General features: G+C 40.8%; 1 protein-coding gene and 2 long non-coding RNA genes across 3 annotated transcripts; 2 read left to right on the top strand and 1 right to left on the bottom strand.

The window, feature by feature from the left end:
* The first annotated feature begins 2,662 nt into the window (after positions 1-2,662).
* LOC102077784 (plexin-C1) lies at positions 2,663-22,337 on the top strand. The gene is made up of 14 exons (XM_019353598.2): positions 2,663-3,807; positions 13,467-13,583; positions 14,724-14,834; positions 17,367-17,501; positions 17,576-17,676; positions 17,753-17,858; positions 17,937-18,102; positions 18,339-18,441; positions 18,620-18,695; positions 19,035-19,076; positions 19,200-19,333; positions 20,922-21,101; positions 21,985-22,092; positions 22,268-22,337. The coding sequence occupies exons 1-14, from the start codon at positions 2,803-2,805 to the stop codon at positions 22,335-22,337; spliced, it is 2,454 nt and encodes an 817-aa protein (XP_019209143.1). The 5' UTR covers positions 2,663-2,802.
* LOC112845100 (uncharacterized) lies at positions 13,581-14,500 on the bottom strand. Its single transcript, XR_003217907.1, has 3 exons — positions 14,121-14,500; positions 13,820-13,922; positions 13,581-13,666 (listed from the first exon to the last, which is right to left on the bottom strand). It is a non-coding gene; the product is annotated as an uncharacterized LOC112845100 (long non-coding RNA).
* A 294-nt stretch (positions 22,338-22,631) lies between the features above and the next one.
* Positions 22,632-23,366, top strand: LOC109197820 (uncharacterized). The gene is made up of 3 exons (XR_002058880.1): positions 22,632-22,684; positions 23,010-23,109; positions 23,278-23,366. It is a non-coding gene; the product is annotated as an uncharacterized LOC109197820 (long non-coding RNA).
* Positions 23,367-23,575: the final 209 nt, after the last annotated feature.

Raw genomic sequence — 23,575 nt, 5'->3', positions numbered from 1 at the left:
TTTTATTTTATCTGTTGTATCCTTTTTGTTGTCTTTTGCATATTTAGTGTAACAGGTTGTAATTGTATGTTTTTCTCACATGTAATACTGAGACATCTGTGTCCAAGTATTTGGACAAAGATGCAATTTTTGCTTCAGTTCATGAAGTTTAGCAAAATTATTACGAAGCTATTTAGGAACTGAAACTATTTTTCTTCGTAGTTTCCATTTTCAGATGCTTTGGTTCTTCATAAACGGGCAAAATAAACTTTTATTTCCCGCTAAATGTTGTATTGAGGCCAACAGTGACCCCTGGTGGCTAAAATGAATTTGGAGGTTTTACGCCTCACATGATTTGAGGTAATAACATAATCACCATAATTTAAAAATCGCATAAACTCTTTTCCTCCAAACTGAAATTTGCATTATTATCAGCAGGAGAGCACTGAAGTCTAACGTGATTTTAGATTACAATATGGTGAATGAAGGTAAGGCAGATGAATGATATATCTAATACAGTAGATAGTGGTGTCCGTACATAATTTTCAAAACATTACAAAAACAGCACACTGTCAAAAAATCACCAAAATCATTGCAATGCTTTCTTTTATGTTGCTAAGATAGAAGGAGCACTTTGACCATACCAGTGACCAGGTGAATATATTTTCTACCCATTCAGTGAAATACCCCTCACATAACATGCGTACAAACTAAAAAGAAGTAGACATATGACATGATTCACACCTGTTTTATCATTATAGAAAAGATATTGCTCCTACATCCCAGCCGAGAAATACTAAAACAGGTGTGTAAAATAATAATAACAATTGTATTAAAATAATTTGGGTAGATCACACCTGGATTGGTAATCTGGAATACCACTCATTTTCTGATGCACGTTTGGGCCACTGGGCAGCGGCCATACAAACATTGGCAGCAGCCCAGTGGTTCATTTCTTGTTCAGCGATCCAGCTAGTTATCATCCTGGGCTGCTTGGATGAAAAATGCCCGGGCCAATTGTTTTGTCCCAGTCCAGCCCTGAGGTCGACCTTGGTTGGTTGTCACACTTTGTACTCTTACATAAATTGGTGATCACTGAAACATTCTTCAATAGCAAATCCTGAAATTGCAGTTTAAGTTGCTCAATCTTAAATCTATAGTAAACCTCTATAGCTCTGTCTATAAGTTCTATCTAAAGTAAATTCATCTATTATTAAATCTATAATAAAAAAAGAAATGTAAACTCCCCTAATCATGTAAACATGAGAAAACAAATTGCCTAGTAGCTCAGACCTGCTCTTCTTTTCCAGTCTTGATGCAATTCCATCCAGGTAAAGAAAGTTTCCAGGATCTCCATTTTAAGGTCGCTAGTGTTGATCTAGCAACCTTGTGCTTCATTCAGAGTCACACAATTCAGTTATAACAGCTGTGTAGCCCTGGATGGGCGGGTTTACAATCTTGTCCTTGGACCGGCTACTGGTGTATCAGTACAACACCACAAACATGTCTGGCAATAAAGAAAGAAACAAATATCACTGCTTACCTGCAAAACATATTCTATTGGTTCCATCTTTCAGTGGCCTCCGTCAGCTCTTTTTCTTCTCCTTAAATTAGCGTTGTTGTCAGGCTGCAACTTTCAAGCCTGGACCCCTCTTACTACACGTTATCATAATGCACTAAAGAGTCATTCCGAAGATGATACCTGAATATGAATAAGTCGCATTGCTAGGCAGAGATGACCATTACTGTTGTTGCATCAGGAAAGCTGTCATTTAATTTTCCCTTTGCATAATGCCAGATGTGTTGCTTTCATCGCCGCTGTCTGAGAAATCCCTGATACTACAAGTAGTCAGTAATTTAAATTATTGTCTTGATCAGTGAATTGAACAGTGAGCTGAGCTAGATGATGCTCAGAGAGAGGGTCGGGGTTAGGAAAGACAGTTGAATATGTTTAATGTGGCTCAATATTCTAAACTGGAACACTACTGTTAATCTTTGTTTACAGAGTCTTTCTTTGACTCTTTGAATCATTTACATTATGAACTGTGAACAAATTAAAAGTCTTTGTTCATAGTTCACCATGAACTATGAACAAAGACGTAATTTTACATTCTGTTTGTTCCGTACATTAAAGCTGCACTCGTATCTCGGTCTCAGAGTGATGTGGTAGTTTGGTGTTTCTGTTAACAGATTTAGAAACATGTGATTGTGGTCTTCTAACTAATTAGTGATTAGAGCTCAAATTTGAGAAGATCTCTCCAACTTATCGAAAGTACAATAGGACAGACCTGTCCTACAGCAGCACTGTCAACATTAAACGCATATTGTTTCCACATCGATAGTACAGAGGGGGACATTTTCACATTTGTGGGTAATAACAGTCTGGTGGTTTCTGTTAGAGTAGAAGAAGTCATATTTTGATCAGTGATAATTTAACAAATGCCCGAAAATTGAGAAAGTAGCTTCCCAGAGCTTCCCATGTCGTCTTTGTTGTTCTGTCAAAACAGTGACAGCTGAGTGCTGTCACTGTTTTGATTTTGTTCAGGTTCTGCTGTCACACTAAACTGTACAGACTTGAAAACATGGCAGAAAGTGGAGAAAACAGCTGAGGAAAAACTTTTAATGATGATAAATCTTAAAATTAAAATCCGATTTTTCTATTAGCTTGGCGTGCTTCCTCACACTTTCAACACTTCTCTTTTCAGCAAAGGCCCACTGCGCTTTAAATCACGTGTCTAAAGACACTGTGTCACAGAGCAGAGTGCCATGCAGAGCTTCAGTGTATGACGGCGTCCCAGGCACAAGTATCACTGCTGCTACAAGATGATCCTGCTGCTCGCTCTGCTTTCTGTTCTCTGCGGAGAACCAGGTCTGTGCCTGGAGGAGGATGGAGGCTTCACCTTTGATGGAGACATCCGCCAATTCGCTGTAACCTCCAACAGGCTTTATATCGCCACAGAGGAGAGGCTGTACCAGCTGAGCCATGATCTGACTCTGATCAACAGTCTGACCCAGAGAGGAATCTTAAAGACCGGAAACAAGCAGGATGATGTGCAGTTTTACCGGGTTTCTGACACAGCTGACTGGAACGATACTTTCAGCATCAACGTGTTGTTGCCTTTCACAAAGAATGACTCTCTGATCAGCTGCGGTGGGACTGGCGATGACTGCGGTCACTGCGAGGTTCTGGACCTGAAGAACATCTCCAAGCTTCTGTACAGAGAACACATCCAGGTGGGACCTCTGAAGAGCAGCAGCAGGTCAGTCAGCTTTCTGGTGGATGTGAAGACGAAAACAGAAAATGACACGTATATTCTCACTGCGATACAGAAGAAAGGGACGTTTGAAAAGAGGTGCCCTTCCGATTCCGAAACTATCAACCTTCATAATACAGATAACAAACAGGGTGGAGGTATATTTTCTCTAACTGATGGAGCTTCAGACACGCCTAGGATCAAAAATAAAGGTGATGTGGAGTTTGCTGACGGGTTTCAGATTAAATCAACCATCTATCTGTTCTCCAACGTGCTATCAGCTCAGACAAACAGAGTCCGCCTCATTTGGCTCAAAGGCGAAAGAAGCAAAACTGATACACTCAAGTCTCTGCGGGGCGCGACTCTCAGTGTCTCTGACGGTGAAAGCAGCAGACTCGTGGCCTCCTCGGTCATCCCGGGGGAGCAGCCAGTGCTTTGGAGCGGCGTGTTCAGTGTGGATGGAGGAGACACCAACACCGAGCTGATGGTGTTTGACATCAGCCCTGATTACAGCAGAGCAGGGGACAGAGATCCAGACTTCTACACCTCTGTGCCATCAGAAGTGACGGTGACGGTGGGTCACTGCATAACTTCTAAACATGTTCTGAATGGTTCCTGAATGTAGTCTCCACCTGTGCCTCCACAGTTTCATGTGGACATTCATGAAAGCAAAATGTTCAAAGAGAGGCAGATTACTTTATTACACAGTGTGGTCACAAAACTAGAAACATCAATCGATTCAGACTCAGTCTGCTACTTCACATGAAAATTTAATGTTTGTTTCAAAAAGGAGAATTTGCTCTAAACACCCGTAAAATCTACAATAAATATATATAATAAATGAATGCACATTTGTATTTTTATAGTAAAAAGAACAGAAGCCAATCATTATAATAAATAATAACAATATAATATATATAAATACAATCTCACTGAGACCAAACAGAAGACACTTAAAAGACACTTTGTCTCACGTAATTTCTACAAAAACTCATATTATTTCCAGAGTTTTAATTGACGACACCAGAAAAAGGAGTCAAAATTACGTGAAGTGCTGGTGTGTCTGCTGGTGCATGTGATGAACAAATTGGGTTTCACTGAATAATGTTGGGCTTCATCAAAGAAAGCTGGAGTCCATAAGACCTAAATTTGTAGGTGTGAGCAGGGATGTAGCACTGCTGTGGGACCCTTTTCTGATCCACATCTCTTGGAAATCTTTTGACTCTTTTTTTCTTTTTAACAAAAAAAAAAAATCAACCACAGCACTAGTGTTTTCTGTATTACAGTGTAATGGTTAAAAAAAGAGATACTTAAAACTTAAGAAATCTGATAAATTAATTAAGATCACATATATGATGGTGGTGTTTATCCCCCATGTAAATTGACAAGCTCTCTTGTTATAATTGATAAAATCTTCAAGCTTTTTTGCGACTTCATTTTCAGTGGAAAGAAGGCTGTTGAGTGTTGCTGGGTAATAGTTGACCTCAGCTAGTTTTTCAGTATTTTTCCATTTTCTGAAGCCATAATAAATGTAAATAATATATTAAATTATTAATTGTGAACGTTAAACGAGTTTCCAGACACATTATTTATTTATCAAACTGACATGGCTGTGGCTCAGGTGGTCAGGTGGTCAGCTACTAAGAGGAAGGTTGGTGGTTCGATCCCAGTCTGCTCCGGTCTGAATGCAGCATATCCTTTGGCGAGATACTAACCCCGTGTTGCCCTCCAGTACATCCATCTGAGTATGAATGTTAGATAGTGAGCACTTACATCTTAGAAAGCGTGATTGGGTGAATGAATTAGTTGTATAAAGTGCTTTGAGTGCTCAGATAGAGTAGAAAAGCGCTATATAAGAACCAGTCCATTGACACTAACATTAAAGTACTTTGGTTCAGTCGGGCTAATATGTTAAAATACATTTTATTAAATGAGATTTAATCAAATGTTTTATGTCATCAAACACAACATGCACTGATCATGTTCAGTCAGATCAGTGCATGTTGTGGTTTAATACATGAAAACATTTGAGAGTTTGTACTCAGGAAGCCTACAATGGTGACCTGCCTGACAGTGTTTAATTATTGTCCTCTGCAGAGAAAATAAAGTCAATATAATAAGAAAGGTACCTGAATTTCATCTATATCAATATTCAACTTTGGATAATATACTGAAGTATTCATAATTGGAGCTATTTTGTTATATCTTGTAATATATTGCATTATTTAATTTAGCAAAGGTTCTATTCTTACTGTTTTGGAGCAACTGTGATGACATCATTTCTTCTGGGATTAATAAAGTATTCTGATTCTGATTTGAACATTTTAACAAAAACTAAATAAACACATCCATAATTATACAAAGGCCAACTTGCAAACTGTAAAAAATGTAATTGTGTCTTTTAAATATTATTTTATCATCCTGAAATGCACAGGCTTTCTTACAGCTGGTTCAGCATGCAGAGAAGCAAATGCTGCTTAAAGTCAGTGACGATAAACCTTCAGATGAAACTGCTGACAGTACAACTGATTACTTGGAAGAATTTCTATCTGCTTCCATCCAAGCTCCGCTTATGTTACAATATTTTGCCATCATAACAGCTGCTACTGCTACTTATTTTATTTTATTTTTGTCTTCTTCAATACACAAATGTTGCTTTGTTGCTATGATATGAAGGCAAATCCCATTACGAGATGGACTAAACATTACTAAACAACAACTAAACATTTTCTTTCATTTGTAAGGGGTGTAGGTGGAATGAGAGAGCTGTTACCTTTTTGGAATTATAGTTCAGTCACTCAACCAATTTATTGACACCATTCTAAACATAACAGTGATTACTTGGAAATAAACAAAAAGACACTTTCCATTACAGCATTACAACAGTCCCTCGTACCGGTGGGGCTCTAAATTCTTTTTTTTTTTTTTTTTTTTTTTTTTTTTTAAACCTGTCCCGTTTGGTTCTTTTGCCATCAGAATTATTGTCTAAAGGCGAAGAAAGATGCCCAACGGATTTACTTTACCAAATTGACCATCCCAGCCTTGCCGTAATGGTCCATTTGATTCACCTTTTATTGTTTATTTTATTTTCACTTGCTGAATACGGGACAGACTTGACTGGGGGAAAGAAAGGGGAGAAAGAAAGAGGGAAAGAAAAAAAAACCTGAGAAGAGGGACGGGGGAAAAAGGGCAAAAAACAAAAACCAACAGAATAAGCAGACAAAAAATACATATATCGATCACCTGGATCACCTGTTGGGAAAGAAAAAAGAAAGCAAGCAGAAGAAAACGAGAGTAATAAACAAGATCACAATGATATATGGGAATATGACAGTAAATACTAAATATTAAACATTATTGTGCAGCACGTGAGATCGACAGCGCACAGTGTGCTTTGAGGTAGGAGCCAAAAAGGGTGTAGTTTGTGTGTGTGATCACCCGTGTGTACACCTGTGAGCATGAACGCGCTTGTTTTTAAAAGGTTCCTTCATGTAATGATCTGCTAGAGGGTGTGGGGGACCACTGCCCCATCCTCAAGGGCATGAAGCAGGTATGGAGGAGATCAAAACTCCAGACATCCAGAGGCCCCCAGAACACAAGAGACCAAGGAAGACCAACAGAGGGGCAGCCGCGCCACTATCCCAGAAAGAGCTGAGGAGAGTCCCAGATGAGGGGTCACTCAGCAGCCGCGGAGCAGAAGCCAGGGGGGTTGCAGTGACGTGCCGTGAGCTCCGCCGGCAGCCAGCTGTGCCTGAGTGACCGATCCCCGGGCCGAGAGGCCGAGGGCACCCCATCCCCGAAGTGGCCCGAGCGAGCCCCAGGCTCCATAAAGCAGCCGCCAAGGAGTGAGCCGGTGGGTACCTGGGCGCCCACCCCCGGACACAAAGAACCACCAACGCACCGATGTCTGAGGGCGTCTGCCACCGGCAGGGGAAGTAGTAGGGGGAGATGGGCCTCCAAACCTTGGAGGGCCTGAGATGTCCCCAGAGAGGTGGCGTCTGATACCCAACCTGACATATAGACACAGACAAACAGGCACACACAGATACAAACATCTATTCCCACCCTCATGCTCTCATATACAATTACTCAACACTCACCCAACGTGGAGACAGACATAGAGAGACACTGTACACACAATCACACTCCCCAAGCATACTCTAAGCCCCAGGTCTAGGTACCCTTGCTGCGCCCAGACCCAGGTGGTGTTACCCTTTTCCCTGCGGTGGGGAGAAGCAGACCGCCCCGACTCCGCAGCAGCAGGGAGGCCCCACCTTCCAGACCCCAGTCGGACGGCCAACTCTTCCTCCTAGCCCCCCCGCTCCAGCAGGCCGCAGAGAACGGGGGTGTGGGAAAGACTCCAAACCTCCCTCCACCCGCTCATATGTAGTGTTGATGTATGTGTGTTCTAAGGTGCATTTAAAACCCAGGAGGGCATGGAGCTACCTGCCAGAGCAGCAGGTAAGCGTATAGCCCCTCCTGCTAGCCCTCAATGTCTACGTGTATTTAAAATTGAGAGGTGGGCAACGACGCTAGGGGTGAGGTGTACACCCTGATGGTAATTTGGAGTCCGTGTAGCGTGCCCACCCCCAAGATCCTATATGTATGTGCAATAAGAGTGTGAGTAATGTGAATGTCTAAGTTGTGGGATAAAATTGAGGCAGAGGCAGCCAGAAGGGGACAGAGGGGGGGGATGTCTCCTCTGCACCCTGGTGACACACCCCTATCCCAAGTCCCTGCATGTGTGAGTGATTGTGGTGGAGCGGGAAGAGGGAGGCAGCTGGAGATGGGGAGGGAAGGAAGGGAGGGGCAAGTGACCCCTCCCTGGGGCCAGCTCCCCCGCTGACCCCAGTAGGCACCCCCATACTCTGCAACCCGCCAGGGAAAGGGGGGCCCAGGCCCATCCGGACCGGGGCCCGGTGCAGCAGCGCCACCCGGCCCCACAGAGCCCGGGACAGTCCACCCGACCCCACCACAGAGAAAACTGCACCCACCCCATCATCCACTCATCTTCCAGACTACACAAGACAATAGACGCCCAGGCTGAGATCTTCCTCCACCTCTCCTGTATCTCCCCCTCCTGCAGAGAGAGTTCCTGAAGAGAGGAAGGCTCCTGCAGGATGTGACAACCTCCCCCACCAGTTGAAGAGCCCCCCAGGTGGTTCGATGCACAGGCGGCACCCTGCGCCAGGACTGGGCCCCCATACACCCACCCGCCCACAACCCCGGCAACACACCAACCAGGACCCAAGCCCCTGAGGCTTGGCCAGGGCCCCAGCCCAGAGACGGAGTGCCCCAGAACCTCACGCCCATCCCGGACCCACCCAGGGGCAGCCAGGCTACCAGGTCAGTAACCCACGTCCGTCAGCACAGACCCTCCCCTAGCCCTGCTGCACGCAGCCACGAGGAAACCGTCACCTAAGAGCCAACAGAGCCCCTAATTGGCCATGACCGCTACCCCGGGTTGAGCCCCCCAAGGAAGATGCTCCCGGGGAACCCCTCGATGCCCTAAGCCTGTCCCTACCCCCACACCAATCACAACAGCGAAGGTGGGACCAAACTAAGACCCCCCACCCCCACTAGGTGATGGAGCTGATCAAAGGAGCCCAGAGCAATTGATCTGATGTGGTGGCAGAGGCTGTATCAAGACTAATGTAATCTAATAGATAATTTCTATATTGGTTAGAATTAAGATTATTTTTATTTTTCCAGTTCATGAGGACTGTTTTCTTGGCTATGCATAGGGCAGTGAAAACCATATGGGCTATATTCTTTTCCGGAGTGACATTATCTAAGCTGCCCAACAAACATACTAAAGGGGAAGTTGGAATGTTACATTTCAGACACTTTGGTAAGTCTTCACATATCTCGCGCCAAAACTTCTGAACTGGTGGACAGAACCAAAGTGCGTGGATATAATTGTCCGGTGAATTGGTTTGGCAGTGTGAGCAGTTGTTGGTAGACGTAAAGCCCATCTTGAACATCCGATGACCTGTATAGTGCACTCTATGTAGTATTTTGTATTGAATTAATTGAAGACTGGGATTTCTAATTAGATGAAAGGTTTTTAAGCAAATCTGAGACCAGAAGTTTTGGTCTAAGTTAACTGATAAATCCGCTTCCCATTTTGCAATAGGAAGTGATATTGATTCATCTGTTTTAGAAAGCATTCTGTATATTTTGGATAGTAATTTGGGGGTTTTAAGAGTAAGAAATTGAACCACACTTGGTGGTGTTTGTAGTTCAACTTGACCCGGTTTAAATCTCTTTTTTATTATGGATTTAATTTGTTGATATTCTAAAAATCTTTTCTTGTTGATCCCATATTGTGTAACTAGTCTGTCAAATTAAATAAATTCTGTTCCTTCTAGTATATGTTCTAAATATTTGATTCCTTTACCACTCCAATCTGAAAAGTTTGTCATATTATTGTTTTGTAATATGTCAGGGTTGTTCCAGATAGGTGTACGTTTGCATGGGATTAATGAAGACTCAGTCAACTTCAGAAACTCCCACCATGCTGTCAGAGAGGAGCTGATGTTGATGCTTTTGAAGCATTCATGTCGTTGGATGTTTGAGCTGATAAATGGTAGATCTGAAATCTCTAGATTATTGCAAAGTGCTTGTTCTACATCTAGCCAAGGTTCATCTAAGAGGGTATGTTTTTGCCATCCTGAGATAAACTGAAGCCTGTTGGCTAAGAAGTAGTGCTGAAAGTTAGTTAGTTCTAATCCTCCTTTATCCTTGGTCTTTTGTAGTGTTTTTAAGCTTATACGTTGGGGCTTATTTTTCCAAAGGAATTTGGACATGTATGAATCTAGAGATCTGAACCAATCTTGCGGCGGTTTAGTTGGGATCATTGAGAATAAATAATTTATTTTTGGTAATACCATCATTTTTATAGCGGCAACCCTTCCCATGAGTGATATGGGTAGACATTTCCACCTAGCCAGATCACCTTCTACTTTCTTTAAAAGTGGGATATGGTTTAATTTAGTTAGATCTGCAAGCTTGGGAGAAACATTAATACCTAAATATTTTATATTTCCCGATTGCAGTGGAGTAGAAGAGGAATTATGGGAGGAGCAATTAATCGGAAGGACTGTAGATTTTGACCAGTTAATTGAGTAATCTGATATTCTTGCAAAAGAGTTTATCAGTTCAATCACCCCAGAGATATTGGTTTGTGAATTTTGGAGAAAGAGTAACACATCATCCGCATAAAGGCTGATTTTATGTTCCATGTTCTTGCATTTTATGCCCTTAATTACTGAATTCTGTCTAAGTGCTGCTGCTAGTGGTTCGATAAAAATTGCAAACAGTGAAGGGGAGAGTGGGCATCCCTGCCTGGTGCCCCTCAGGAGACAGAAGCTGGAGGATGTCTGGTCATTTGTTCTGACACAAGCTGTTGGGGAATTATATAATATTTTTAACCAGTTGATGAAAGAAGATCCAAAACCAAATTTATGTAAAGTTGCAAATAGAAATTTCCAGTTAACTCTGTCAAACGCTTTTTCTGCATCTAAAGAAAATATTGTAGTTTCAAGATTTTTACTGTATGAGTAGTCTATCAAATTAAGTAATCTACGTGTATTAGTTGATGAGTGCCTACCTTTTATGAAACCAGTTTGGTCAGGATGAATTAAGAGGGGGGTTATTTTCTCTAGTCTCTTCGAGAGAGCTTTGCAGATAATTTTGAGGTCTACATTTATAAGGGATATTGGACGATAGCTTGAGGGATATACAGGGTCTTTGCCTGGTTTTAGCAGGAGATTAATGTTTGCAGAATTCATATTTGATGGAAGTCTGCCATTTTCTTTGATTTCCAACAACGTTCTGTAAAAAACTGGTGCTAGAATCGTCCAGAATTCTTTGTAGAATTCTGCAGGAAAGCCGTCTGGACCTGGAGCCTTATTATTGGGCATACTTATCAGGGCTTCCTGGAGTTCACCTGATGTCAGTGGCGAATCCAGTGCCATTGCTTGAGTGTCTAATAATTTTGGGAGAGTTATGTTGTCTAAAAACTGATCAATTTCCTTTTTAGATGGGTTTATTTGTGGTGAATACAACGTTTTATAGAAATCCCTGAAAATGTTGTTTATTTGTTTCGGTTCATATACTGTGTTCCCAGATGAATCTTGAACAGCACATATAGTTGTTTTTTCTTTATTTATTTTTAGCTGGTTTGCTAGAAATTGGCCGGATTTATTACTATGTTCATAATTTTGTAAGCGTAGTCTTTGTACTAAGAATTTTGTTTTTTTATCAATTATCTCATTTAATTCTAGTTTTGTTTTGCGTATTTTGTTCAGTGTTTCCTGATCTTGGTGGGACGCGAAGGCTTCTTCTAGTGATTTGATGGTTTTTTCTAATTCCTGAATATTTTTGTTTTCTTTTTTCTTTTTATGTGATGAGAAAGAAATTATTTTACCTCTCATCACAGCTTTCCCTGCTTCCCATAAAACAGAAGCTGATGTTCCGGGAGTGTCATTAAAGTCTAAATATGAAGTCCACTCTTTTTTAAAATATTTAATAAAGTCTTCATCTTTAAGCAGTGATGTATTAAATCTCCAGTTTTTACTTGGCGTAGTATTATTCTTGTGCATTAGTGTTAAAGATACAGGAGCATGATCGCTGACAGCTATAGGATGAATCTCAGTGTCTGAAATGTCACTCAGCAGTGAGCTGCTGACCAAAAAATAATCCAGACGAGAGTAGGAGTGATGAACATGTGAGAAAAAAGTATATTCCTTACTGGTGGGGTGAAGGGAGCGCCATGCATCGCAAAGACCAAAGTCGCTCATATACTGTTTGATTATATTTGTGGACTGCCAATTACGCTGAGTTCCTGCTGTATTGAGCCTATCCATTCCTTCATTTAGTCCAAGGTTGAGGTCGCCTCCAAGAACAAGTGCGCCATCTAAGTGTTCAGAGAGTGCACTGAAAAAACTGTGAAAGAATGAGGGATCATCAACATTTGGACCATATACACTTACAATACATAGCTTTTTATCAAGTATAGATAGTTTAATGATTAAGAATCTGCCCTCTGGATCTATAACTGTATCGAGTACTGTGAAATTAATTTTTTTATGTATTAAAATTGCTACTCCCCTTTGTCTAGAATTATAACAAGCTGAGAACACATTAGGAAACTCAGGTGTTTTAAGTTCATTCGAGCCTCTAAGAGGTCTGTGGGTCTCTTGTAAAAGGACAACATCTGCCTGTAGTTTTTTGAGTTGGTTAAATATTTTTAACCTCTTTTCTCTGGAGCCAGCTCCATTTATATTCCATGAAACGAATCTTAGTGCACCCATAGATGTCTGTGTATAACTAGGGGTGTATGCTGTGTGTGTCGCTTAGACAGGTGGAGAGAATACATCACTTGTTCATAAATAAAGAGAGGGAGAGAGATGTCTGTGAAGATTCTCAGTCATCCAGGTCATCGTAGTCAAAGGAGTTTGCAAAGAAAAAGCGTCTGGACTTCTTTAAGTTGCTTGAAGACGATTCACCTCTCATCCGAGAGGTGAAACTTTCACACCTTGGCGCATGTGATTAGAGGATCACCAGGGGGGTCCTTTGTCCCTCCTTGGGGGGATACTCCCACTGGGTTTAAATCTGGGACTCTCGGCCATTTGACCTTAGAACTGAAGAAGCTTCTCGGATGAGAGGTGAAACGTCTTCAAGCAACTTAAAGAAGTCCAGATGCTTTCTCTTTGCAAACTCCTTTGACAGAGGGAGAGAGAGCTCTAAATTCTCAGTCCCACTGTCCCCACACTGTCATGCTCCTAGTGAGAGGTAAGTTAATTAGTCACTTACAGAGTTGCTGCTGTGGTGACAGATGTCAGTTATGGTCACTGTGCTCTCATATGACTTGATAAAGATTCATTATCAGTATCCACATACTTCATGAAATGATATGAACAAAACACAAGGCACAAAATCAGCATCACTCTCTTGAAATAGCACATTTTTTAATTATATATGAGAAAATTGCATCATAGTCAATTCAGTTTATTGAGCATTATTTCATATTTGAATCATGTTCATGTATGTGATTATACAAGGTGTAAACACAAATAATGGATGTGCTGTTTGGGTTCATAAATTTAAAGCACTTCATTAGGTTTGGAGTGATGACAGCTTACTTCTATTTTAACCATCTTGAATTCTAATCTAAAGATATCTAAAGTATCAGATCTGATGATCAGTGTGTTTGTTTCTCGGCCAAAGATCCTGAAACCAAAGGCAGTCCTCTTCAGGCACAGCTACATGACCTCTGTGCTGGCAGTGAGGCAGAGAGGCTGGATAGTTTTCTTCATTGGGACAGGAGACGGGCAGCTCATTAAGGTGTGTATGAAACGAAACATCTTAAGTACCATTACATCAGTACATCTAAATGCCATTTCATCATCCTGAAATGTGCTGGATTCCTCACATGAAACAAACATGAAAAATAGTTGTGTCACCAAAATATATTTGTTGAATTAGCATCTATTAATAAAATCACAAACAAACACTGACCCAAGATGAATAACAAACAAAGCTTTTTAAAGTTCAATTATTTATGATTTTTTTTGGCTTACTTATTTGAACTAGTCTCATTTTATTTCATTGTTGAAGTCTTTGCTGCAAACTGCAGTCACTTGTGGTTTCACTTGTGTGCTCTCAGTCTCACTGTGAGTTTATCTGCTCACACACATGCAGGTGTTGTTTGTGGAGTGGAGAGATGAGAGATGTGACCATGAAAGCACTAAAAGCTTCTAAACAAGTATTTTACTGATATGACGAAAGTTAGAAAGTAAACAAGAAGAAGTTTGAAATGTAGTGAGAAACTATTGAAAACATACAAATAAGAAAACAGTTGATGTTGCAGGTTTTAAATACCTCCAGACTGCTCTCTTCCCGTTATCTTCCTCAGGGCTATGTTAGTTCTCACCAGTTAGCAACAGGTACACAGCTGCGAACAGTTGACACATTAAACACTGAACATCACAGGACTGATTAGCTTGACCCACACCTGATCTCACTTTTTGAACCATGACTGGAAGAATCTCTGATGCTAATATCAGACTGATGCATTGCTAGTGTTGGCTACCTATATGTTACTATGGTGGGATTCACTGTCTCTGCTGTTGGTAATCCCATAGAGACGCTGAGGCCTGTACATGATCAATATTTGTCAAAATGAGGTTGTCCAACACAAATATGATAAGATGGCGACTGAGTTTTTTGTATGAGTGAAGACTTCGGCCCTGCTATGACACAGTCAGAAACACAATTTGTATCCTAAAAAGAAGAAGGAGATACTTTTTTTTCTTTTTTGGGGGGGGTGCTTTTATTGAATTATGGCTCTTTTGGTAAAGGAAACCACTCAGATGCAGTTGAAGTGCAGACTTTCAGCTTTAGTTCACTCGGCTGACCATAAAGATTGCATAAAAATGTCAGGAATTAAATCTCCAAAAGTTGATTCTGTTCATCTGAACGTAGCGTTTTCAGTGGGAGAAAGGTTTCGTCACTCAGGCCGATACTTTCTCAGCAATGCAAAGCCCCCAGCATCTAACATCACCATGGAGGAGAGGAAGGCACTCACATCACTTGGTAATGACAACAACATTATCATCCTTCCAGCAGACAAGGGTAGGTGCACAGTTTTGCTAAACCAGAAAGACTATCATGAGAAAATTTTGTCACTGCTCGGTGATGAAAATACTTATGAGCCCCTGAAACGAGACCCAGGCAGTGGCTACAGGAAGAGGGTGATAGACTGTCAGAAGCAGTTAGAACGAGACAATGCTATTGACCGGACCTCATACCACAGGCTACACCCAGGGGAATCTACACCAAGTCTGTATGGTTTACTAAAGATACATAAGCAGGGTGCTCCTTTAAGACCGATTGTCTGTATGATCAACTCGGTCACCTATAACATTTCCAAGTTTCTGGCTTCGATCCTCAACCCGCTGGTAGGCAGCTCTGAGCACCACGACCAGAACACCTTGGATTTTGTTGAGAAGGTGAGAGATGTTACCATGGAGGCAGATGAAACCATGGTCTCGTACGATGTTACATCTCTCTTCACTTGCATCCCAGTCACGGAAGCGTTGGAGGTAGTTCGTAAGACATTACAGGATGACCCCAACCTCAGCAACAGGACCACTCTCAGCATCGACCAAGTGTGTTTGCTTTTGGTACTGTGTCTTCATTCCACCTACTTCACATACAAGGGTCAGTTCTTCCCTGTACAAATTGGCCACGATGGGTGAAAGTGGGGAACCCATCGCACACCCATGTTTCTGCCTGTAGCAGTGGAAAAGAGGGCTTTGTTATCCTACCCTGGAACACCACCAAGTCATTGGTTCAGATATGTGGATGACACCTGGATGAAAATCAAATCTCAGGACGTAACACATTTCACGGATCACATTAACTCTGTGGACCGACACATCAAATTCACCAGGGAGGATGTGAAAAGTGGAAGTTTAGCCTTCTTAGACTGAGATTTCCATCAGTAATGGGGAAATCTAAAAGCTGATGTGTACCGTAAACCTACGCATACGGATCAGTATTTAAGGTTGGACTCTCATCATCCACTGGAGCATAAATTGGGTGTCATCAGGACGCTACAACATAGAGCCAACACCATCCCCAGAGGAGCAGAAGAACATCACATCAAGAAGGCCCTGAGTACATATGGTCATCACAGCTGGACATTTGTCAAAGCTGGCAAGGCACCTAAAGAAAGCTCCAGCTGATCCAGGAGAGAAGGACAACTGCTGCCTAAGCGAAAACCTGTAGTGATCCCATATGTGTCAGGAGTATCGGAGCAGTTGAGATGCATTTTTTCTAAACACCGTGTCTCTGTAGCTTTCAAACCCCAAAACACGCTGCGCCAAAAATTGGTCCACCCCAAGGATCGGGTCCCCCGACATAAACAGAGTAACATAGTGTACGCTGTTAAGTGCCAGGAGGATTGCCAGGATTTATACATCGGGGAAACCAAACAACCTCTGGCGAAGCGGATGGCACAACACAGAAGAGCAACCTCGTCAGGCCAGGACTCTGCTTATAAGATTGGGGGAACCTGCAGTCAGCTGAGACTGAAGAAGTCACTTGGATAAGTGACGAAACGTTTCTCCCACTGAAAACACAACGTCCAGATGAACAGAACCAACTTTTGGAGATTTACTTACCTGGATGATTGAACATGCATCAAGACGTCAGGAATTAAAGCATTTTCAACATAATCCCTTCATTTCAGGGGCTCAAAAGTAACTGGACTTGGTTGAAAACACTTTGCTGGCAATGACAGCCTGTGGGTCTCCTCCTCTTTAATGCCCTGCCACGCCTTGTTGTTGCTTATTTGTGTGCCTTTTGTCTGAAGTTTAGTCTTCAACAAGTGAAATGCTTAGTTGGAACAAGATCTGGTAACTGACTTGGCCAAATGGGAATATTCCACTTCTTTGCTTTAATAAACTCCCGGGTTGCTTTGGCTGTATGTTTTGGGTCATTGTCCATCTGTATTATGAAACACGCCCCAACTAATTTGACTGCATTTAGCTGGATTTGAGCAGACAGTAAGTCTCTGAACACCACAGAGTTCATTCAGCTGCTTCTGTCCTGTGTCACATCATAAATAAACAATAATGTCCCAGTTCCACTGGCAGCCATGCACGCCATCACACACCCTCCATCATGTTTCACAGATGATGTACAGATGTTTTCGCAGCTTAAAGATGGCTCATTTAACCTGCATGGAGAGCTCTTTTGACTGCATGTTGTCTGTTCGCAGCAAGATCTTCCAAATACAAACACCACTCTTCAAATCAACTCCAGGCCTTTTATCTACTCAACTGATCATCACATGGTGAAGGAATTGCCCACATCTGCCCATGAAATAGCCTTTTAGTCATTTATCCAATTACTTTTGGTCCCTTTAAACAGAGGATGGCACATGTTAAGGAGCTGAAACTCTTTAACTCTTCATCCAGTTTGAATGTGGATACCTTTAAATGAAAGCCAAGAGTCTACACATTATGCCTATATCTATTATATAACTGCAAGTCGAATATGTTTCAGCACAAAGTAAAATTAAATAAATAAATTCTTGTTTTCACAAATTCTTGTTGTCAGCTGTCTGTGGACAGGAAGTATCACGCCGCCTGTCCCACGGTGCTCTACAGGACCAGTGATGACCGCAAAGTGATTCCCAAATTACATCTGGATCCAGTGGATCGTAAACATGTGTATGTGCCATTTAGAAACCAGGTACTTATATTATTTACTGATTATCTTAATGTCACATGTACCTGTGCTGCATTTTAAAGTGTTTGTTGTTCTAGATGAAGCGAGTTCCTGTGTCAAAGTGCAGCACATACACAAATGTGCAGGAGTGTTGGTCTGCACAGGATCCATACTGTGGTTGGTGTGGCTCTAAAAGCAGGTGAGAGAAACAACATGTGCAGCTGACGTCTTCAAACAATTCTGGACTGGGTGATCATTTCTTCTTCTTCTCCTAGCTGCACATTTGAAGATGACTGCACAGATTCAGACTGGCTGTCCATTCCTGATGAGTCCCAACACAAAATGATTTCTCACAAAGTTGAAAAGGACACAAATGGACAGGTACAGCTTACAAACACACTCGGGACTGTGATCATTTGTGGCTTTCAGGTATTTGTCACTTATGTTCTTCATTTTCAGGTTTTACTAAAAATGCACACACACCTGATCGTGGGCCAAGAAGTGTCGTCTAACTTTATCTGTCAGTTCGCTGCAAGGTCTGGCTCAATTTGTGCTTCAAATAACCCTCCTCCACAGTTCCCACAATGCACCTGCATCCTGTCTGATCGTACACTTCCTGCTGATGGTCAGTGACTTTTCATAAATTAAATACTTTGCAGTCAGACCTGCTTACTGATTTGCAACATCTCCCAACCAGCAAAATAGAAACATTACAGAGCTGACTCTGACAGATGAATACTCTTTACTAGTTGACAAATCTGAGCTGTTTGTTATTATAAACTGTGCAACTCATTACACATGTGTTTAAAAATTAGTAATTGAAGGCTATGACATTGATCATGTTATTTTTTTATTTAACAGGTCTGCATGTCACAGTGAAATTTAGACTTGGTTCAACACAACTGTCAGAACAGCTGAGGTTGACCAACTGCTCTGACATCAGTGGACCACCAAGTTCAGTCTTGTAAGTTCAAGTCCAGATTATAAAGATTATGAAGATGGATCACTAATAACACAACATTATGTGTCATCACCAAGAAGAATGCATTACTACTGAGGAGTCTCTTTGTTGTATGTTGTATTTTTGGACATAATCATTTTCTTGATGATTTCAACACTAATATGTGATTGTTTCTCTTCAGGTGTCAGCAGTGCGTCAAAGCTGGTTGTAGATGGAACATAAACAGATGTTCCTGGGCCGATCAAACAGAGATCAATGTAATAATTCATGTCTTTAGTTTACCTAGTTCAGGATTTTCTTCATTAAATCTTCCACTTTAAGTTTACATTACTTTTGAGATTTGTCTACCATTATTAAGAGTGGGTTGGTCCAACGTTCAGATATCTATGGCTTCACAAAAGCAGCAATATTATATACAATAATATGTTAACTGATTATGACAACTCACAAATGCAAATTCAGTTGCTTGACAAAAATTTAGATTAAATGTTTTCCTTGTAAATAAGACAGAAGTTCCATTCTCATCAGTTCTACATAGTTTCTTTAGACAGTGACATTAAACCTGCCATATTGATTCTCTCTGCTTCCTCCTGCAGGACAGTGTTTGCCAAAATGTGCAGTCTGGGAAGAACTTCTCTGTGAGTCTGAACCTCAGTCCTCAAACTCGTTGTTCCTCTGACACCTTATTCATGTTCATCAGAGCTTCTAACATCAGCAGATGGCACTGGATTAAAACTGATCATTTTGTGTCTTACTGTCAGATCCCAGAGATCTCCTCCATCACTCCCAGTGTGGTGTCTTTCTACGGTAGAAACCACGCAGTGCTGTCAGGTCGTAACCTCGATGATGTGACTGCAGTGAGGATCCAGGCAGATACTGACTGTGCTCCAAAAGAGTGAGTCACTTTACACACACACACACACACTTGTTTAAATAATTGTCTGTCTGAAATCAAAGAATGGTTAAATGACAGTTTCCTCCAGTTAAATACAGATAAAACAGAAACTTTGACTATTGCTCCTGATCACGTTCTCAGAAATTAGGCAGCATATCAGTTTTTTAGGCCCTTCATTTCAGTCGAGTCTCAGAAACTTAGGTGTTCTATTTGACAGTTCAATGTCTCTTGAGAAACACTCTAAACAACTGGTCCAGAACTGTTTTTATCATTTAAGAAACATTTCTAAACTCAGACTACTGGTGTCAAAGGCAGAACTTGAGATGATTATTCATCCTTTTATCTCTTCTCGTTTCGATTATTGTAACGGTCTTTATACCTTTCTCAACAAATCAGCTTTGGATCGCCTTCAGACTGTACAGAATGCTGCGGCAAGACTTTTAACTGGCACAAACAAAAGGTCACATATTACTCTTGGTTTGGCTTCTCTTCATTGGTTGCCAATAAATTTAAAGGGTTCATTTTAAAAATTTTAGCCCTAACTTTTAGAGCTCTGCATGGCTCCCCAGAACATCTCTGACCTGTTGAAACCTCATGCTTCATCCCGAGCACTTAGGTCATCAGGTCAGAGGTTACTGTTGGTCCCACATACGAGATTCAAAACACGTTGGGATCGGGCTTTTCAGGCACTGGCACCAAGGCTGTGGAACTCTCTTCCATTGTCTTTATGCTGTCTAGACTCCATTGACTCCTTTAAAAAGCAGCTGAAGATATTTTTATACAAACAAGCTTTTAATTAATTTTTTTTAATATTTTATAATATTTAACTTATTTTTCTGGTTTTATTATGAAGCACTTTGAGATTTTTATCTGTGAAATGTGCTATATAAATACATTTTACTTACTTACATGTGAGAGTTTGTGCTTTGGATATAAATGACATGTTAAAGAGCAGAAATGTTTCCAGGGAAACATCAGCCACATTATAAACTCACATATTCTACAGTTTAACAGCTTTTATGAGCGACCATCTAGTTTTATGAATGAGGACAGCTTTTCCTAAAGAAACTGGAAACTCTTTTGTTGAAGTTCTTCCACTAAAATGAAGTCCTCATGATGTTTTATATGTGCTATCAAATGTAGATAATAATGTGTAGCTTTGGGGGTTTAGGCTCCTTGGTCAAAAATATTATTTTTCATCTACAGTGAAAAGCGTCAATCTGAAAATGATGAATAAACACCTGAAGTTAAAATGTCACACATTTTGCATGTCATCACCGTTGCTCAGGGAGACTGTCAGAGTGTAAACCTGAAACTAAAGCTGAGTGTTTTGCTTCTTTATGCATTTGTGGACTTTAAAGTAAATGTTCACTATTTTGTGGAATGATCTGAATCTATGAGCTTGTCTTTAAATCTGAATTTACTGTTTACTTTGTAATCCAAATAAAATAAAGGATGTATTAAACTCATAAAATACAGATTAACATTTAATCGTTTTAAGGAAGACTTTGCTGCTCAGCTTTCTTGGGGTTTTCTGCATGTTATGATGATGTTAGTGACTCTGTTTCTCTCTTTGTGTTCTGGTCAGATCTCCTGTTTGGGACAACACTGGTTTCAGTCTGATGTTCCACATTCCCACTTCAGATATCAAAGGTGTGGTCAGGGTATGTCTTCTCCTCCCAGATGGTCGTTGCCATGGCAAAGCTAAAATCACCTACAGCTCATTACCATCATGCACCAACATTACTCCCAGCAGCAGCTGGATCAAGTATGTTTAGTTTTGCTGAAACCTCCTAAAAACACACAAGTTACAGAAGATACAGAACTTCTATCTGTTAACATCTCAGAAAGTGTTTTGACATCACATCAGTATCACGTGCTGCTACATCCTGCTGTAAGAGAACAGATATATTTATCATAAGAGGAAGGAAGTTTTGCATTGGTTTGACCTAGGCTGGTTTTACTGAACCTCATGGTTGAGAAAGCAGTATCTGTCACCCTAAGACTACTTCCTGTTGGAGTCCGCAGCTCTGTAGCCTCAGTCAGCCACCTTTTTATGTTCTGCTATCTGCAGAATGAATACATGGCGTAATTTGTTAGCTTTGAGTCCATCACACACTTTAGTTTGCAGCATATCATCTATGCTAAAGTAATCATTCAGTCCTTTGAATTCAGATGCGGACTACACTAGTATGTGGAGAACTCTTAGTTCAAGTGAAACATTGTTAGTAGTATAAACTGGCATCTTCTTTACCTCCTACAACTCCTTCCCCACCTGTGCAAGTGCATGTATGTGAATGAGCGCACCTTCATTCCCACCCAGACCTGCAAGCTTTGCTCTTTCATGTTGGATCAGCTCCAGATAGCAATAAGTCCTATTAGTGAGTTTCTTAATCAAGCTGAGAACAACAGAACATCTAAACATAAAAAGATCTTATTAAATGAAACTGTTAAATTTGGAGGAAATGTTTTTGGACATCTCTCACGACTCTATTAAATAAATCATGTTTAAAACACAGTCTGAATAATTCACACTGTTAAGCATTGATAAAAAGTGGGTTATGCTTACTGTTCAAAAGGAGTGTGGGATCAGATGATTTTTTTCCTTGCTGTCCCTCTGCTCTGACTAAATCCTGCTTCTTCTCCTGCAGTGGGAAGAGGAAGATCACACTCATGGGGTCTCACCTTAACTTTGTTGAAGGGGTCGTCCACAGCCACGCAATGCAGGATGTCAGACTTCCCAGAAAATCAGCTCTCAGGTGGGTCTGTAGCACAAACAATGTGCCTTTGAAATGACATCAAGATGTTTTCATACATGAGCTCTGAACATTCTTTGGAGGATAGATCTGGAGATCTGACAAACCCATGTCATAATCTTATGTCCTGCTTTAGTCATGTCGTGCTGTCTTTTGTGTTTATTTAATTTCATTGCAGTACCTCACCTACGATTCACCTGCAGCTAGGAGTTTTTCTAGCAGCACCTGTTTGTGAAACTAGCCAATGAAACCTTAGCCTGCTCCACAAAACTCTCCTACGTTCCAGACCCTGAGTTTTACCAGCTTCACAGCCACAAGGACAGGGGAAGATGTCCACATCACCATTCAGGTAATGTTTTCTTGAACTACACATGCTCAACATGTGACGTCTGTTCATCAGAGCTCAGCTTTTGTTTCTCTTGATGTTTCAGAAAAAAGCAGACAACCTGGAGATGATGATAGAAGAGTATCAGTGTGGGCATTCAAGACAATACAAAATACCAGTGCATCATGGAAGCCAAAGAACCTGGACCAACACTGACTTTTCACCTGTGGATTTAAAAGCCCATCCAACCATGAATTTGAGGAGTTACTGGTAAATCTTTCTTTTATGCTACACCAAGCGAGATAAGTAACAGAGGAAAAAACAAACTGAACCCGTTGTATGGTGAGGTGTTCTTTAGAAAACTTCCTTTCTTTGTGGAGATGACAACATCAAAGTTCTCAGTTTGAGGTTTTCTAGAGGAGAAACCTGAAACTGAGATAACCATGTATCATGAGGGTAAACAGACTTTTCAGCTGTATTGGTAACAAACAGTTGCCTTTCAAACTTCAAAATAATATTTATGCATACAATAAAGATTTTGACCCATTGCTCAGGTGAGACCTCCCTCTGTAAAATGTTTCTCTTTATTTTGTAGATAAAGTATGGTGACAGGACAGTAAGTCTTGGGCTTGAGTCCCAGTTACACAAAGCCCTTCAGATATTGCGTTTCATGCTGATACCCTGTGTTATTGCAGGTAAGTAACAGAAATGTTCTTTTCTACATTTATGGGTTATTAGACAACATGACAAAATGATTGTTTACACCACTTTCCACTTTGATTTCAGCAGAAATAATTGAACATTTTTCATCTTCACTTTATGGATGATGTTTCAGTTTAAATGAGTTACTGTTTGTCTTTCAGTGTTGATGATTACTATTTCTGGCAGAAGAGACTCGCAATTGAGATGAATAAGCTCTGACCACTGACCAGCCTGAGTGTTCTTGGGAAAAAGTTTACTGTTTGTCTCAAATATGCATTATAAAGCTTCCTGCAGAGTTTGCTTTGTTTTATTTTTCTTTCTCTCTTGCGATTTTAATTATACTGCAAATGTGTTTTAGCTGAAGTCATATTATCAGGACACAAATAAATTTATTTTATCTGTTGTATCCTTTTTGTTGTCTTTTTGCATATTTAGTGTAACAGGTTGTAATTGTATGTT

This window comes from Oreochromis niloticus, unplaced genomic scaffold, assembly GCF_001858045.2.
Source record: "Oreochromis niloticus isolate F11D_XX unplaced genomic scaffold, O_niloticus_UMD_NMBU tig00003092_pilon, whole genome shotgun sequence".
NCBI classification, from domain to species: domain Eukaryota; kingdom Metazoa; phylum Chordata; class Actinopteri; order Cichliformes; family Cichlidae; genus Oreochromis; species Oreochromis niloticus.
Note: the sequence above shows the minus strand (reverse complement) of the source record. Positions and strands in the feature narration are given on the sequence as shown.

Bases quoted from the DNA above. Each gene is read 5' to 3' on its own strand.
- LOC102077784 (XM_019353598.2), top strand. From the start codon at position 2,803: ATGATCCTGCTGCTCGCTCTGCTTTCTGTTCTCTGCGGAGAACCAGGT. The intron at 17,677-17,752 runs GTGAGAGAAACA...TTCTTCTCCTAG, and splicing joins TGGTGTGGCTCTAAAAGCAG to CTGCACATTTGAAGATGACT. The intron at 18,103-18,338 runs GTCAGTGACTTT...TTTATTTAACAG, and splicing joins TCGTACACTTCCTGCTGATG to GTCTGCATGTCACAGTGAAA.